Below are 16,768 nucleotides of genomic sequence, written 5' to 3'. Positions count from 1 at the left end.
CACACCCTCCTTCACACTCCCAGTGTTACCTCTTTGTTTGGCAGCCACCTCGCAGGAGACGCTTGGCACATCGCAGTAGAGCCCTGTCCAGCCGGTCTGGCACTCACAGCTGTAAGTGGTGCCAGTCTGCCAACAGGTGCCCCCGTTCTTACAGGGAGACGAGTCACACCAGCGTACCAGATTCTGCGGAGAAACAGACACACCATAGACACAGTTAGTCACTAGGTGAGTAGACAGGTGAAAGTGACTGGAAATGTGCACGGTTGTTTCACAGCTACAGACATCATTATAGCTGACGTTTGTAGTGCGCGTTAACTTAAACGTATTCATACCACCTCTGTTCAGCCAAGTATTTGATTCCTAAAAGCACATTTTATTTGACAATAGCAACATGGTATATTGCCTACAGCCAGTATGAAGTCAAATTTTTACTGGGCCTACACTGTACCTGGCAGTTGAGTCCAATGTAGCCCTGGGGACAAGTACACTTGTAGGTGCCATAGCTGTCCAGGCAGGTGCCTCCGTTCAGGCAGGGCCTGGAGTCACACTCGTTGATGTCGTGTTGGCAGTAGCTGCCAGTGAAGCCAGGTGGGCACAGGCAGGTGTAAGTGTTGATGCCGTCCAGACACGTGCCACCGTTGAAACAAGAGCTGGGGATAAAAGACCGTCAAAACATCAATCAAGCAATACCAGGCGTATCACGTGAAAGACGGATTGAATGTTTTTATTCGGCCAAATTAGTAAAGTGACTTAGTAAGTGTGAACTTCTTGGGCTATAACATGAGAGTAATTTAGTGTTATTAAACTTTCCGCCACAGGGGGCAGAAGTGGACAGGAGAAAAAAAAGAGGTAGGTCAAAGTGATATTCATCGTTTGTGACAGAGACGCAACAGGCCATGTGACGAAGATAAGACAGAAAGAAATAGGAGTCCGAGCTCTCTTCACCTCTCAGTGCAGTCAGGTGTGTTGTTCTCACAGTGTATCCCACTGAAGCCAGAGGGACAGGTGCAGGTGTAGCTGTTGACACAGTCTGTACAGTTGGCTCCATTCTTACATGGGTTACTGTCGCACTCATTGATGTCCTCCTCACACTTAGTGCCACGGAAACCAGGCAGGCAGGTGCACACAAAGTTGTCCACTTCGTCCCGGCAGAAACCTCCATTGCTGCAGGGGTCTAAGGACAAGAGCAAGGAGGGAGAAAAGTTAGCTGATAGCTTAGCACACTGGCTGCGGCTCAATAGTCTCGATTAGCTTCCTTTCTTGTATTTTTTTTTCTCCCGCCACTGATCACAAGGCAGATGTTATAGAGATATGTCGTTTTTAACTTATCAGTCATAAATAAAAGAGCCAAGGAGAGGGAACAACTTTAGAGTATTGAGACATGGCCACTGTCTCATATCCACCTGTTTTCATGAGGAAGTCATGAAGATGAGAGGAAAGGAGACTTACTGGGCTTGCAGTCGTCAATGTTGGTCTCGCAGTTGCGGCCAGCGTAGCCGGCCTTGCAGCCACAGCGGTAGTTGCCTTTGGTGTTCTCGCAGGTGGCCCCATTGAGACAGGGGTTCTTCACACACTCGTTAATGTCCACCTCACAGGTCTGGCCTATAGAGGGCAGGGAAGAGGAGGGAGGGGCGAGGCTTACTACACATACATCACTGAGATCGTTTGCCCATTTTTTAAAAAGAGATTTTGTCTATTTTCATATATGTATATAAATGCATAAGAATGACACAATCTACTATTAAGATATTGCTCCCACACCTTGCCAGCCCTCTGGACACACACAGGAGAAGTTCTCGTAGTCCTCAGACTCCTGACACACACCTGCGTTCTTGCAGGGTTTGGTGCTGCAGGGTGCCAGCAGGGTCTCACAGTTCTCACCTATTACACACACACACACACACACACACACACACACACACACACAAACTTTTAGATAATGGACATTAACTATGCTCAATATTAAAATTCTCATATTATTATCATGTCTAATACTATTGTTTGTCGGAACCAGAGTATCATGACAAGAAGTAGTGGGTGTCTGGATAGACCGCCCTACGTAGATAATGCTTTCATTGGACATTTAAACACTTCATTCAGGAGGACATCAGGAGGCTTCTTGCCCACAGTGTAAAGCTCTGTGAGTGTTTGAGAGCAGAGCTGTTTGGGCCTGCGGAGACAATTCCCTTTCTGTTTTCACGGTACCCGGCGCGGACAGGAAGCAGGCTGACGTTTCCTGCTATTGTCAAGGCATTTGCTGTTCTGTGAGACAGGAAGTCTGCAAACAGGAAATGTGTCAAGCAGCCGGGTCGTTCGTTCCCAACCCCTATTATTTCAGGTCCCAACGCTGTGTGAATTTTTCCAAAAAGACGGAGAATAAATAACAAATGTGCCCAAAGGCAGTCCATCATTATCTGTTTTTTTAAATAATACAAGAAGGGAGGAAAGGAAAGGACGTGAGGACTGCTGAAAAATATTGTGCTGTTATCAGGGACACTTGCGAAGTTGTCATGGCGGGCCAACGTCAACACACCAGACGCTGGAGTCTTTTAGCCAAGAGGAAGGATTGCTGCTGAACTTTCATCGACAGCTTGGTCTTTCCAGAGCATGTTTTTCCTGTATGTCCAATGCCGTAGAGAAGCAACAACGTAGCGCCCCACAGCAAGGGAATAGAAAACAGCACACTTAGACAGACAGACACTCAGACAAATATTTCACAATAGACAAATATGTTCATACCGGTGTATGGGAGTAGACAGTTGCACTTGTAGCCAGCGACATCATCGATGCAGGTCCCTTGGTTCAGACAGGGATTGGAGGCACATTCGTTGATGTTCGTCTGACAACTTGGACCTGGAATCAAAAGGTCAAGAAGATATGTAGCACATGAGTTGGAGTTTGAGTCAGGGTCAAATAGATAAAAACAGTACAATGTATTGATGGTGGGAGTGCGATCTAGACGACCACACACACAAAGACACACACACACTAACTCACCAGTGAAGCCCACTCTACATGAGCAGACGTATCCGCTGGTCATATCCTTGCAGGTGCCTCCGTTCATGCAGGGGTTGGACTCACACTCGTTGTTGTTGATGTCACAGTTCTTGCCACTCCAGCCATTGTCACACAGACAGTTGTAACTAAGGATAAGATGGAAAAGCTCAGTATTAGAGAAACATACATTATCTTTAACTTTGATACTGTATATTCATAGTTCCATACCATACATGTAGGGAATATTTCTAGATGTAAATTAAACACAACTATGTCATTTCCTTCATAGGAGGAGCCATGGAGACAAATGAAAGAGGCAGACTCACCCGTTGACCTTGTCTTGACAGTGGCCATGGATACAGGGGTTGCTAAGGCACTCGTTGACCTGGAAGAAGCAGGTGGTGTCATGGTAACCCTCCGGGCACAAACAGGTGAAGCTGTTGATGCCATCGATGCAGGTGCCACCATTGTGACACGGGTTGAGGTCACACTCATCAATGTTGATGTTGCACATGGTCCCTGTGAAGTAGAACCCATGAAAATGTTTACTTCTCCGACCCCTCGTATGGTAGCATCTCAACTTTATACCACTAGGAACGTTTATGGTTTACAAGCGCATGAAATTGGTTTAACAAAAATGATACAAATGAATAATGCTTTATGGTTAGACCTAACATAATATTATTTTGTAGTCTTTGGAGTTTGGACTTTGGTTCGATTTTTATGAAGATATCATTTTGAAGTAAAACACAAGGCACAACCCATACTACACCAGACAATGGACCACACAATGGGCTCTATGTCCCCAAAGTAAATGCATCCATCTCGAGAAACATGGGGTTTTTAAGTCTGCTTTTGTCGGCCAATTGAAGCTCTGCAGCCATTCAGCATAGACCAACTTCTCCCCCTTTTAAAAGATCAACTTTCAGGAATCTTTCAGGGGATCTTTTCTCCTGTGAAATCCCCGGTGGGTGTTGGTCCTTTCGGGGCCTGGCGAGAGAGGCCAGCTTGTGTGTCTAGGCAGCAGGTTGGGGACAGGGAGGGGCTGGAAAGTGACACCGCCACGGAAGGCCTCAAAAGGAGTGCGTTCGCTCACCATCTGTTACCCCTCCCTCTCTTCCATCCCTTCATGCTGCCCCCTACGCCCTTGTTGTCCTCCCCTCGCCTGAGGTCTGAATAGGAGATGAAAACACGCACGGCGGTAGGAGTACCCCCTTCAAGTCTCCACCTGGGTTGCCACAGTCGGACAAACTGGTCCCCTACAGTATCTACTTACCGCTGTAGCCGGGCTCACAGGCACACTCGTAGCCGTTGATCTTGTCGAGGCATGTCCCATAGTCACATGGCTTGCTCTTGCAGTCGTCCAGGTTGACTTCACAGTTTATACCTAAGGGGCAAAGAAATTAGCATCAAAGTTTCTATAATTACATTTTCACAGATGAAAGTACATCTGGATGATTTTATTGTGAAGGACAATTTTGAGTTAAGAGGAGAAGTATTTTAGTGTGTGTGTGTGTGTGTGTGTGTGTGTCTGACCTGTGGTGCCCTTGGGGCAGGTGCAGATATAGGAGTTCTCGCGGTCCTGGCAGATGCCTCCGTTCCGACAGGGCTGACTCAGACACTCATTAATGTTGGTCTCGCACAACCGGCCCATGTAACCAGGGCGACAGTAACAGGTGAAGGAGGCCAGGCCGTCTTTACAGGTACCATAGTGACAGGGGGCTGAGAAACACTCATTGATGTCAGTCTCACAGTGTTGCCCCGTGTAACCTGGTGGAAAGAGAAGAAGTTGGTCACTGTCTCATTTCTCCCCATTTCATTCAGGATGCATAAAATATTCAATCAGTGTTGGTAGATTTTTTCAAATCTTTATTGTTGCTTTGTTGCTGCTTTGTATACCTTCAGTGCAATCACAGGTGTACTTGTTGGGGCCGTCCGTGCACTTGGCGCCATTCTTGCAAGGCGTGCTGGCGCACTCGTCAATGTCTATCTGGCAGAGATTCCCAGCAAAGCCTAGAAAAACAAGAAGGGGTGGGGGTGAGTTTGTGTGCACGTACGTGTGTGTGTGTGTGTGTGTGTGTGTGGGGGGGGGGGGGGGGGGGTGATCTCACCAAGTCCAAACTATTCCCACTCTTGCCCTGGAACATACATTACGAGAGCCCGCAACGACAGAGGTGGCTGCATATTAATCAACATCTCCGCCGTACTACAAGCTTTCTGTTTTCTTTTATTTCTACTCCTTTTCACCACTTCTCCCCCAAAAAAACTGCATCTGGGAAAGGGGGGTATAAAAAGAAGGGGCGAAAAACTTCCAAGGCCTCATGACCAGGGGTGAGAGACAAAGGGGGGACTGTCTGCTCAATGCAACGCGAAGCCGAGCCGGTTGCCTCTTTTGTCCCCCAAAACTTTTCCATCACAATGTGCATTCTCCCGTCTTGCCCCTCTCCCCGCCCGCCGCGCCCAAAAGGGCCAGCTTGACCTCTGAACTCAGCTATTCAAATCCATCGTCATTCAAAAAAATCAACCAGCAGGCTCCCATTTTTCTCTAGTTATTCTAATCTGTTTGAGTTTGTTTCTTCTTACAACTTCTGTTGCTGGAGCACATTTACATTCTGAGCGGAAAGAAGATGGATTCGGTTTGATAAAGAGATTAAGAGACCCCCCCCCCCCTATTGGAACACAGGGGGGGTCTAAGCCAAGCAGCCAGCCAGACATCCCAGTGGTCACTAACCCAGATAGGAAGTGGCAACATGTCTAGCTGTTTGCTCTGCTCCCAGTGGATTTTCCCATTCACAACGCAGAGTCCCTTTCGCTTTAGACTGCCCATGCTAACGTTACCTCACACACATCCCAGAGAGGAGATTTATCCCAGGCTCCTGGAATCAGACATTTCAAACCGCCCCAGTGGGGTTTCCATGGAGATGGTGTGTAGAGAAATGAAAGGAGAGGACCCTACCCTACCCCAGCCTGGGCTTACACAGGAACAAATTTACATCTCAAGAAGGCAATTCCCCTCTCTCCCCCCCTTAGAGCATAACCGTCTATGTGTCTCAGTCCCCTCCAGTACCCCAACACCGCCTCCTACCCCTTCCACTTTCACCACAGTCTCATTCAGGCCTCTCTCCTGCCCTGTCCCATATACATGGGGGGGCTTTTCAGAAGCTAAGCTCTTGTGTTCTCTGCTGTACCTCCCTACAATTAATTCCTCAGCTTCCTAACTGCACTTTCTCAACACAAGGAGCCTCCTGCCTTTCTCTCTGAACGGTCTTTGATCCGAACCGACTGAGAACTGCACTATTTTGTTCCAGAAATACTTCCAGCCCAGTAGCTCTGGTGAAAGAATGAAAACAAAAACGCATTTTAGAGGGTGAGAAACCTTCCTCTGTGTCGGTTGACCTCACGTTTATCCACCAGAGCATTCCTCTGCTCACAAAACCCTCAATGTCTCTTGTCACATAGTCTAACCCCACTGGAACCTCTGGAGAAATACCTCCTAAAATTATCTAAATTCAAAACTTTACTACACACAAAACTGAAAGCTCACAACAGCTTCTCCAACTATACAGAAATTCAATACGCGGAAACACAACACTATTTCAGCTGCTATTCTTATTCCTTCTTTCCTTAGTTCTCAATTAACGTTATTGTAGCTAGCTACATCCAAACCAAGTTGAACTGCACACTCATCAGAGTTGAGAGTAAAAACTTGTTCAAAGTGTCAACTTCCTCATGGATTTTCCTCCTCGTCGGGAGCTGGCCTGGTAAAGCCTGCCTGAGGCAAGGATTAGAGTCTGCCTCCCGCGCCCGTCCTGTCCGGGGGAGGGGGGGTGATCGACCCCCCTCCTCCCGCTACGACGCACCGGGGCTCACCTGTGGGGCACTGGCAGTGGAAGGTGTTGATCTTGTCGATACACTTCCCATTGTTTAGGCAGGGGTTGTTGGCGCACTCGTCCGTATTGATCTGGCAGAACAGTCCCTCGTAGCCTTTAACCAATTAGCAAGGGAAACAAGGCCTGGTTAGTTAGTCAGTGTACAGTAACATTGCCAAATTTCCTGACTTTACAGCTATTATGTTTAGAGTGTGGTCACCCTTTTGATTAAAAAGGTGTCTTTAAACTTGCTAGCAAGAAGAACTTATACTGATGTTGGTAATTAACTGTGTGTGTGTGTGTGTGTGTGTGTGTGTGTGTGTGTGTGTGTGTGTGTGTGTGTTACCTGGCATACAGATGCAGTGGAAGCCTCCTATCTGGTCGAGGCAGGTGGCTTCGTTCTGGCAGGGGTTGGAGAGGCACTCGTTGATGTCGTGTTCACAGCGAGCCCCAGAGAAACCGGGCTGACACTTACACTGGAACGATCCCTTGGTGTTCAGGCACTTCCCTCCGTGCTCACAGGGGTTACCACCTAGACACAGAGCGAGAGAGAGAGAGACATGGAGTGTACCTTAACAAACACATTGCAGGGCGTGCTCCTTCGTGCTGCATTGTCGGAACTAGAAGCACAAGCATTTCGCTACACTCGCATTAACATCTGCTAACCATGTGTATGTGACAAATAAAATTTGATTTGATTTGATTTTGCTCTGTGGTGGTTGCTACCTGTCTGTGTCTCTGCCCTCTCTGGTGTTGAGCGATTCACATTTCCAGTTCAAACTAACCAAACCTATTCCTGTAGTGATCTAATGTGTGTTCAGATCAAATCACATTTTATTGGTCACATACACATGGTTAGCAGATGTTAATGCGAGTGTAGCGAAATGCTTGTGCTTCTAGTTCCGACCGTTCATCAATATCTAACAAGTAATCTAACAGTTTCACAACAACTACCTAATACACACAAATGTAAATAGATGGTATAAGATACAGTATATACATATGAGATGAGTGATGTAAGATATACGTAAACATTATTAAAGTAGCATTTTTTTAAAAAGTGACTACAGATCCATGTTTTAACATGGCCAGTGATTTGAGTCTGTGTGTAGGCAGCAGCCTCTCTGCGTTAGTGATGGCTATTTAACAGTCTGATGGCCTTGAGATAGAAGCTGTTTAGGAAAAGCATCCGTCACTGGTCTGAGTCTACTTACCCAGCGAGCACTCGTCAACATCCTGGTCACAGGCGGCGCCAAAGTAGCCCAGGGGACAGGTGCAGATGGCCTTGCCGTTGACGGGGTTGGTGTCACAGTTGGAGCCTTTCTGACAGGGGTTACTGATACAGGCGTCATCCAGGTGACACAGCAGACCTGGCACGGCACAAGAACAACAGGAGACGCTGATTGGTTTAGTCGTTGCAGTTATTTACTTCGTTAAAAGTTATTTATGTAGCTGTTGCTTTTCAACCATGTAGTGACTATCTGTGCTGTCGGCACTGGACGAGGAAACGCTACCTATTCAGTATCACTAGTGACCACAAGAGACTGTGCATTAAGTTGTAGATATACAAGTGTGCAAAGCTCAGGGTCAGATAAATGGAAAATATATGAGAAATGAAGAAGACCAAAGTCCATCGGCTCACCTGTGCGACCATGGGGACACTCGCAGAAGAAGGACGCCACACGGTCGTGGCAGACGGCCCCCTGATAGCAGGCGGCATTGGCGCAGTCGTCAATATTCTCCCCACAGTCATCGCCCGTCCACCCGTTGACACACACACACTGGTAGGCACCGTAGATGTTGTGGCACGTTCCACCGTTCTGGCACGCGTTGGGCATCAGTTGGCACTCATCAACGTCCTCTGTACAGAACTGGCCTACAGGGGAGAACATGGGGTAAATGCACTTATCAACAAGCCACAGTGCACACACACAAGTCAAAAGAGTCAAAGAGAGACAAAGATGAGTACTAGTCATAAGAGTCAAAAGAAAGGAGGCTTCCATTATAGAGATCGGAGTAGGGTAAAAGTTACACCATAATCACTGATGCAAGGTCAGATATGTTTTTATTAGCCCAATGGTCTTGGTTAGGATTGAGGGTTAGTAATCTGATCCTAGATCTGTATTTATGACAAACTCTTACCGTGAGTGTAGAAATTAGGGAGGGGGGGGTCTGTATAGTTACCTGTGAATTCAGGTTTGCATTGGCAGTTATAGGTGTTAACTCCGTCCACACAGGTTCCTCCATTCTGACACTCATGTCTTGGACAGTCATCAATGTTGGTGTCACAGTTCTGACCTGAGAAGCCTAGAGAGCACAGGACATTATGTTAAGTACACACATATTGCACACTGTAGTTTTTAAATAAGTCCCATCTCAACAGGAGGGGTCATGTTACATTTCCTTGGCTTCAAGTTCCTTGGTGTCCTCATCACTAAGGACCTATGGACCATGGTCCAAACATACCAACACAGCCACGAAGAGGACCCAACAACTCCTCTCATGAGGGTGAAAAGATTTGGCATGGGCCCTCAGATCCTCAAAACGTTCTATAGGTGCACCATTGAGAGCATCTTGACTGGTTGCATCACCGCTCGGTACGGAAACTGCTCGGCCTCCGACCGCAAGGCACTACAGAGGGTAGTATGTACAGCCCAGAACATCACTGGGGCCAGGAAAGCCCTAAAAATTGTCAAAGACTCCAGCTACCCAAGTCATAGACCGTTCTCTCTGCTACCGCACGGCAAGCGGTACCCGGAGCACCAAGTCTGGGACCAAAGGGTTCTTTAACAGCTTCTACCCCCAAGCCATAAGACTGCTGAACAGTTAATCAAATGGCCACCGGACTATTACATTGACCCCCTTATTTTATTCTTATTTTTTGCTCGATGTACACTCACTGGACTCTTACCACACACACACACAAAGACACACACACGCATATTGACGCCACACACACACACACACATTCCTTTGGAATTGCCTGGATTTCCGCATAAATTGGTCATCAAATTAGATGTGATCTTCATCTAAGTCACAACAATAGACAAACACAGTGTGCTTAAACTAATGACACACAAACTATTGTATTTTTCTTGTGTATATTGAATACATCATTTAAACATTCACAGTGTAGGTTGGAAAAAGTATATGAACCCCTAGGCTAATGACTTCTCCAAAACCTAATTGGAGTCAGGAGTCAGCTAACCTGGTGTTCAATCAATGAGACGAGATTGGAGATGTTGGTTAGAGCTGCCCTGCCCCATAAAAAAACACTCACAAAATTTGAGTTTGCTCTTCACAAGAAGCATTGCCTGATGTGAACCATGCCTCGACCAAAAGAGATCTCAGAAGACCTAAGATTAAGAATTGTTGACTTGCATAATGCTGGAAAGGGTTACAAAAGTATCTCTAAAAGCTTTGATGTTCATCAGTCCACGGTAAGACCAACTGTCTATAAATGGAGAAAGTTCAGCGCTGTTGCTACTCTCCCTAGGAGTGGCCGTCCTGCAAAGATGACTGCAAGAGCACAGAGCAGAATGCTCAATGAGGTTAAGAAGAATCTTAAAGTGTCAGCTGAAGACTTACAGAAATCTCTGGAACATGCTAACATGTCTGTTGACGAGTCTACAATACATAAAACACTAAACCAGAATGATGTTCATGGGAGGACACCACGGAAGAAGCCACTGTTGTCCAAAAAAAACATTGCTGCACATCTGAAGTTTGCAAAAGTGCACCTGGATGTTCCACAGCGCTACTGGCAAAATATTCTGTAGACAGATGAAACTACATTTGAGTTGTTTGGAAGGAACTCACAAAACTATGTGTGGAGAAAAAAAGGCACAGCACACCAACATCAAAACCTCATCCCAACTGTAAACTATGGTGGAGGGAGGGAGCATCATGGTTTGGGGCTGCTTTGCTGCCTCAGGGCCTGGACAGCTTGCTATCATCAACGGAAATTCCCAAGTTTATCAAGACATTTTGCAAGAGAATGTTAGGCTATCTGTCCGCCAACTGAAGCTCAACAGAAATTGGGTGATGCAACAGGACAACGACCCAAAACACAGAAGTAAATCAACAACAGAATGGCTTCAACAGAAAAAAATACGCCTTCTGGAGTGGCCTGACCTCAACCCGAATGAGATGCTGTGGCCTGACCTCAACCCGAATGAGATGCTGTGGCATGACCTCAATCCGAATGAGATGCTGTGGCATGACCTCAATCCGATTGGGATGCTGTGGCATGACCTCAAGAGAGCAGTTCACACCAGACATCCCAAGAATATTGCTGAACTGAAACAGTTTTGTAAAGAGGAATAGTCCAAAATTCCTCCTGACCGTTGTGTAAGTCTGATCCGCAACTACAGAAAACATTTGGTTGAGGTTATTGCTGCCAAAGGAGGGTCAACCAGTTATTAAATCCAAGGGTTCACATACTTTTTCCACTCTGCACTGTGAATGTTTACACATTGTGTCAATAAAGACATGAAAATGTAGAATTGTCCGTGTGTTATTAGTTTAAGCAGACTGTGTTTGTCTGTTGTTGTGACCTAGATGAAGATCAGATCAAATGTTATGACCAATTTATGCAGAAATCCAGGTAATTCCAAAGGGTTCACATACTTTTTCTTGCCACTGTATCTAAATTACCTCGACTAACCCATACCCCTGCACATTGACTCGGTGCTATTATATTGTATTATTATTTTTCCTTTAGTTCATTTAGCAAATTTTTCGTACTTAAAAAAAAAACACTGTTAGTACACTCGTTAATAAGTATTTCATGGTAAGGTTGTATTCGGCGCATGTGACAAATACAATTTGATTTGATATCAAGGAAGCGTATTGTATATCTGAGTATATTTGTCCCTTTGCATCCCTCTCTCACACAGCCCTGTCAAAATTGCTTCGTTTCAAAATTGCCTGGTTGGTTCCTTTCAAAACAAGGGGAAACTCCTTTACAGTTGCAGCAGTCAACGGCCTCCTTTTTCAGAGGGGAATGAATGGCAGCGGTGGCAACCCTCCTTTGGTCTGTGTCAGTCAGAACAAACAGCCAGCCAGACCACAGCTTCCCTTCATATAACAGAAACCATCGTGCTCTGGCATTACACAACACACCACCACAGTATTGTCTGGCACCCTGGCTGCATAAGAAAAGAAGAGGGACATTTAGGAGGTTATGCTGCCAATTCCACGTAGGTAGAATCTGAGCACCATTGGATTGTACTTCTCTTGATTCACAATTATTTCTCTTTGGCAGTGGCGTTTCGGTGAGAGCCATGTTTCACGGCCAAAACAGTGTTAGAGGCACAAAGAAAGTGGCGTGGTGCTTACTTGGAGCTCAGTGGAAGTCTAACTCAGCCTGGCTTAGGAGCAGGGCAGGGTGGAAGTGGTGACCTGTGAGGAGTAGGGAGAGGACGCCCAGTCGCGGTAAACCTGTCTACAGGACTAGCAGGCTCTGTTCCGAGGGTGTTATCATTCAGCCATTTCCTCACGATAAGGCCCAATGCTATCCTGCTCCCCTCTGTTCACACAACACACACATAATGCACTGTGGAGCCACTACACACAGCTCACTAGGGCTGGGCGATATAGCAAATCAATTTGAATAAAAAAAAAATTGTGCGATATTCCGAATGCCTGTATCACAAAAAAATAATGTTTTATGAGCGTTTATGTCCACTTGCTCTCCTGTTGTCTTTTTGGTCTTGTCTCCTTCGCTCCTTCTGTACCGTGTCCAATGACTGTAGGCTGTGTGCACCTTCCTATTTACACACGCACACCAAGCCCCTACGCCTGCCACTCAACACAACAAAGGTGACAACTTCTTCCTCTCTGGCAAGCAGATTCAACTCGCTATTTGCATTTGAGGTTTGGTTCAACAGAATGGGACATATGGACACCGAAACACATTGAGACATTATTTTACTGTCATAAAGGAGACGTTAACCCTTCTGACGACACCTTTTTGTGTTTCAACTCTTCAAATTGCGCGCAGAGCAGACACTACTAAAACAGGATAATCAATGAACGTGGATTCTGGAAAATGGATCCTCAGTTTGTTGCGTGCGGCATTGCGGTACCACGTACCGCTAGCAGTATTTTAGCCAAGGACTGTTACACTAGCTGTCTAGTCTGTGTTTTATAAATGTGCAATAAGCCTAAAACACAATTACATAAGGAATTTGCAACCCATTCCTATTCTGAGAAATAAGGTAGGCCACTTGATTTCAACATCATAACAAAGTGGACAGGCTAGCATGCTGTTCAAACAGCTGGAGATGGACAGAAGGGTGTGTTCCTAACAATTCAACTGTTCTACCTTTGCCAATAGATCCAAGTTGGCTAAACTTGAAATATAAAGATTAGCTGGCTTGTCACTAGCATGTGGGCTTGTACTTGAGAGAGAGTTTATGAGACCTGTGTTCATCTTCTATAATACCCATTATAAGAAGTTGGTCATTATTAGTGAATGTGCATTAAGCTTCTGGTTCTGGTTAAATTGGTAACAAAAAGGGCATTTTCATAGACAAACTTGAAAGCCAGATCGGTGATTATAGCAAAAAAGACGGTTAAACTATTTTGATAAAATAACACTTGACAAAGCTTATTTAGAGAAAACATATATGGTGAATCTATGGTAAGTTTAAAAAGAAAATAAAGATATGATTTTTAGGCCATATCGCCCTACAGCGCTCTCACACACACACACACACACACACACACTCACACTCACACTCACACTCACACTCACACTCACACTCACACTCACACTCACACTCACACTCACACTCACACTCACACACACACACACTCACACTCACACTCACACTCACACACACACTCACACACACACACACACACACACACACACACACACACACACACACACACACACACACACACACACACACACACACACAGCACTGTGGAGCCACAACACACAGCTTCCTCCACAAGTCATCCTGACCAGCCACTAGACAACAGTACCGCTAGTTCATTTCACAGCTGTTTTAGATGTTTGACTTAAGAGGATAGACTGGTGGACAAAACACTTAAGCAGCCCCTAAGTGGAAATGGATTCTACAACTTGAAAGTTCATACTGGGTCAAATCCTAACTTAAAATATAAAATATCACACATGGCCTGATTGTTAATGGCCGAATTGTTAATAATTCTGGACAAAATCTTCCGCTTAATGACTAAAACTTAATGTACAGTGCCTTCAGAAAGTATCCTGGACTTATTCCAAATTGTGTTGTGTTACAACCTGAATTCAAAATGTATTAAATATATCTGTTTTCTCACCCATCTACACACAATACCCCATCATGACTATGTGAAAACATGTTGAAAATTAAATACAGAAATATCTCATTTGCACAAGTATTCACACCCCTGAGTCAATACTTTGTAGAAGCACCTTAGGCAGCGATTACAGCTGTGAGTCTTTCTGGGTAAGTCTTTCCACATCTGGATTGTGCAACATCTGCCCATTATTCTTTTCAACATCCTCAAGCTCTGTCAAATTGGTTGTTGATCATCGCTAGACAACTAGTTTCAGGTCTTGCCATAGATTTTCAAGTAGATTTAAGTCGAGAGAAAAAGAAGAAACCCCACACACTGCTCTTGCTAGTATCACTGTTCTTTAATTATCTTTACGTATCGGCCTCAAGGCCTTCCTCAAGCTCTGACGAAGGCCTTGAGGTCGATACGTAAAGCTAATTAAAGAACAGTGATACAAGCAAGAGCAGCGTGTGGTATCTTCTTTTTTCTCATCTTATTTAACTGTTACCATGCACCTGCAACAAAGATAGCTCAGATGTGCGAGTGCCTTTTGAATTTTGAAGTAAATTTAAGTCAAAACTATAACTCGGCCACTCAGGAACATTCACTGTCTTCTTGGTAAGCAACTCCAGTGTAGATTTGGTCTTGTGTTTTAGGTTATTGTCCTGCTGAAAGGTGAATTCATCTCCCAGGATCTGGTGGAAAGCAGACTGAACCAGGTTTTCCTCTAGGATTTTGCCTGTGCTCCATTCAGATTCTTTTTTATTCTGAAAAACTCCCCAGTCCTTAACGATGACAAGCAAACACATAACATGATGCAGCCACCACTATGCTTGGAAATATGGAGAGTGCTACTCAGTAATGTGTTGTATTGGATTTGTCCGAAACATAAGACTTTGTATTTAGGACAAAAAGTAAATTGTTTTGCCACATGTTTTGCAGCATTACTTTAGTGCCTTGTTGCAAACAGGGTGCTTGTTTTGGAATATTTTTGATTCTGTACAGGCTTCCTTCTTTTAACTCTGTCGTTTAGGTTAGTACTGTGGAGTAACTACAATGTTGTCAATCCATCCTTAGTTTTCTCCTATCACAGCCATTCAACTCTGTAACTGTTTTAAAGTCTCCATTGGTGAAATCCCTAGGCGGTTTCCTTCCTCTCCGGCAACTGTGTTAGGAGGGACAACTGCATCTTTGTAGTGACTGGGTATATTGATACACCATCCAAAATGTAATTAATAACTTCACCATGCTCAAAGTGGTATTCAATGTCTGTTTTTTTATTTGTACCCATCTACCAATAGGTGCCCTTCTTTGTGAGGCATCGGAAAATCTCCCTGGTCTTTGTGGTTCAATGTGTGGGGTAGCCATTCAAAAATCATGTTAAATACTATTATTGCACACAGAGTGAGTCCATGCAACTTATTATGTGACTTGAACGTATTTAGGCTTGCCATAACAAAGGGATTGAATACTTATTGACTCAAAAAAACGTCAGCTTTTCATTTTTAATTCAACGTAAATCCACTTTGACAGTGACCAAAAATCTCAATTTAATCCATTTTAAATTCAGGCTGTAAAATAAAATTTTGAAAAGGGGTATAAATACTTTCTGAAGTAAATGTAGGCTTGGGCCCATAGGGGATCAGATGGGACAACATTAACAGAGCAGTACCTGGCACACAGGAGCATTCGTAGGTGGTGTCTCCCTTCTGGACGCAGGTGGCCCCGTTGTGGCAGGGGGAGGGGTTGCACGGTAGGTAGCGGGTATCGCAGTGCTTGCCCGTATACTCCTGGGGACACTGGCAGCGGTAGGTGCCCACCTCGTTCACACACACGCCTCCATTCTTGCAGGGTGAGGGGTTTTGGGCACACTCATTGACGTCCTGCTTGCAGGTCTGGCCATAGAAGAAGGGAGTGCAGGAGCAGATGTAGTGGGACTCGAAGGGGGTGCACTGCCCGCCGTTGGCACAGGGGTTAGAGGCACAGGGGTCTGCCTGCTGGCACTGCTTACCTGAAAGAGACAGACACACATCTTGTAAAGGAAATCAGGATTTTGATCTTTATTTACATACGTAGCAGCACCTTGTTTCTTTTCATGTGCTACAATTAGTTGTAACCATGGTCAGTTTGAATATTTGAAAGAACATAAGACCGGTTAGTAATGTTATTTATTACTACTAGACTGTGCAGCTTTTCCCTCCAGTATTCTGACTATAGTGTGAGTAGTAAATATGACCGTGTTTACCAGACCAGCCAGGAGGACATCTACACTTGTACTCTTTGAGGTTGACCAGGTCGCAAGTGCCACCGTTCCGGCAGGGTAAACTGAGACAGGCGTTGTCGATGGGCGTCAGACATAGGCGGTCCGTGAAGCCTGGCCGGCAGAAACACGTGAATTCCACTGAATTCCCACGGGGCACCATGCGACACGAGCCGCCATTTTTACATGAAGAGTAGGTGCAGGGGTCCTGATGCTGACACCTGTTCCCCACGTATCCATCCCGACATCTGGAAAGAGAGAGAGAGAGAGAGCGAGAGAGAGGAGGGTTGAGTCAGAAAGATAATAATAAGCACTAAGGGTTGAGGAAAAGTTGTATTCAACAGGTGTG

At 45.3% G+C, this 16,768-nt stretch overlaps 1 protein-coding gene across 4 annotated transcripts in view; it reads right to left on the bottom strand.

Annotated features, from left to right (window-relative positions):
• Positions 1 to 16,768, bottom strand: part of LOC139389870 (neurogenic locus notch homolog protein 1-like) — a 48,136-nt gene that overhangs the window by 12,842 nt on the left and 18,526 nt on the right. For 2 of the 4 annotated variants that reach the window (XM_071136867.1, XM_071136868.1), the window contains exons 3-20: positions 16,405 to 16,667; positions 15,832 to 16,170; positions 9,051 to 9,173; positions 8,509 to 8,742; positions 8,081 to 8,236; positions 7,213 to 7,398; positions 6,868 to 6,981; positions 4,897 to 5,010; positions 4,534 to 4,767; positions 4,274 to 4,384; positions 3,324 to 3,516; positions 2,998 to 3,143; positions 2,740 to 2,853; positions 1,762 to 1,881; positions 1,450 to 1,602; positions 946 to 1,174; positions 449 to 650; positions 30 to 183 (exon numbers count right to left, since the gene is read on the bottom strand). In XM_071136867.1, the coding sequence (XP_070992968.1) occupies positions 30 to 183; positions 449 to 650; positions 946 to 1,174; positions 1,450 to 1,602; positions 1,762 to 1,881; positions 2,740 to 2,853; positions 2,998 to 3,143; positions 3,324 to 3,516; positions 4,274 to 4,384; positions 4,534 to 4,767; positions 4,897 to 5,010; positions 6,868 to 6,981; positions 7,213 to 7,398; positions 8,081 to 8,236; positions 8,509 to 8,742; positions 9,051 to 9,173; positions 15,832 to 16,170; positions 16,405 to 16,667 (3,185 nt within the window). Of the gene's footprint in view, positions 1 to 29; positions 184 to 448; positions 651 to 945; positions 1,175 to 1,449; positions 1,603 to 1,761; positions 1,882 to 2,739; positions 3,144 to 3,323; positions 3,517 to 4,273; positions 4,385 to 4,533; positions 4,768 to 4,896; positions 5,011 to 6,867; positions 6,982 to 7,212; positions 7,399 to 8,080; positions 8,237 to 8,508; positions 8,743 to 9,050; positions 9,174 to 15,831; positions 16,171 to 16,404; positions 16,668 to 16,768 lie in introns of all 4 variants that reach the window. The other 2 variants (XM_071136864.1, XM_071136866.1) reach the window with 1 other exon arrangement.

This window comes from Oncorhynchus clarkii, chromosome 30 (assembly GCF_045791955.1).
Source record: "Oncorhynchus clarkii lewisi isolate Uvic-CL-2024 chromosome 30, UVic_Ocla_1.0, whole genome shotgun sequence".
Lineage (NCBI taxonomy): Eukaryota > Metazoa > Chordata > Actinopteri > Salmoniformes > Salmonidae > Oncorhynchus > Oncorhynchus clarkii.
This window is presented reverse-complemented; position numbering and strand designations above follow the sequence as displayed.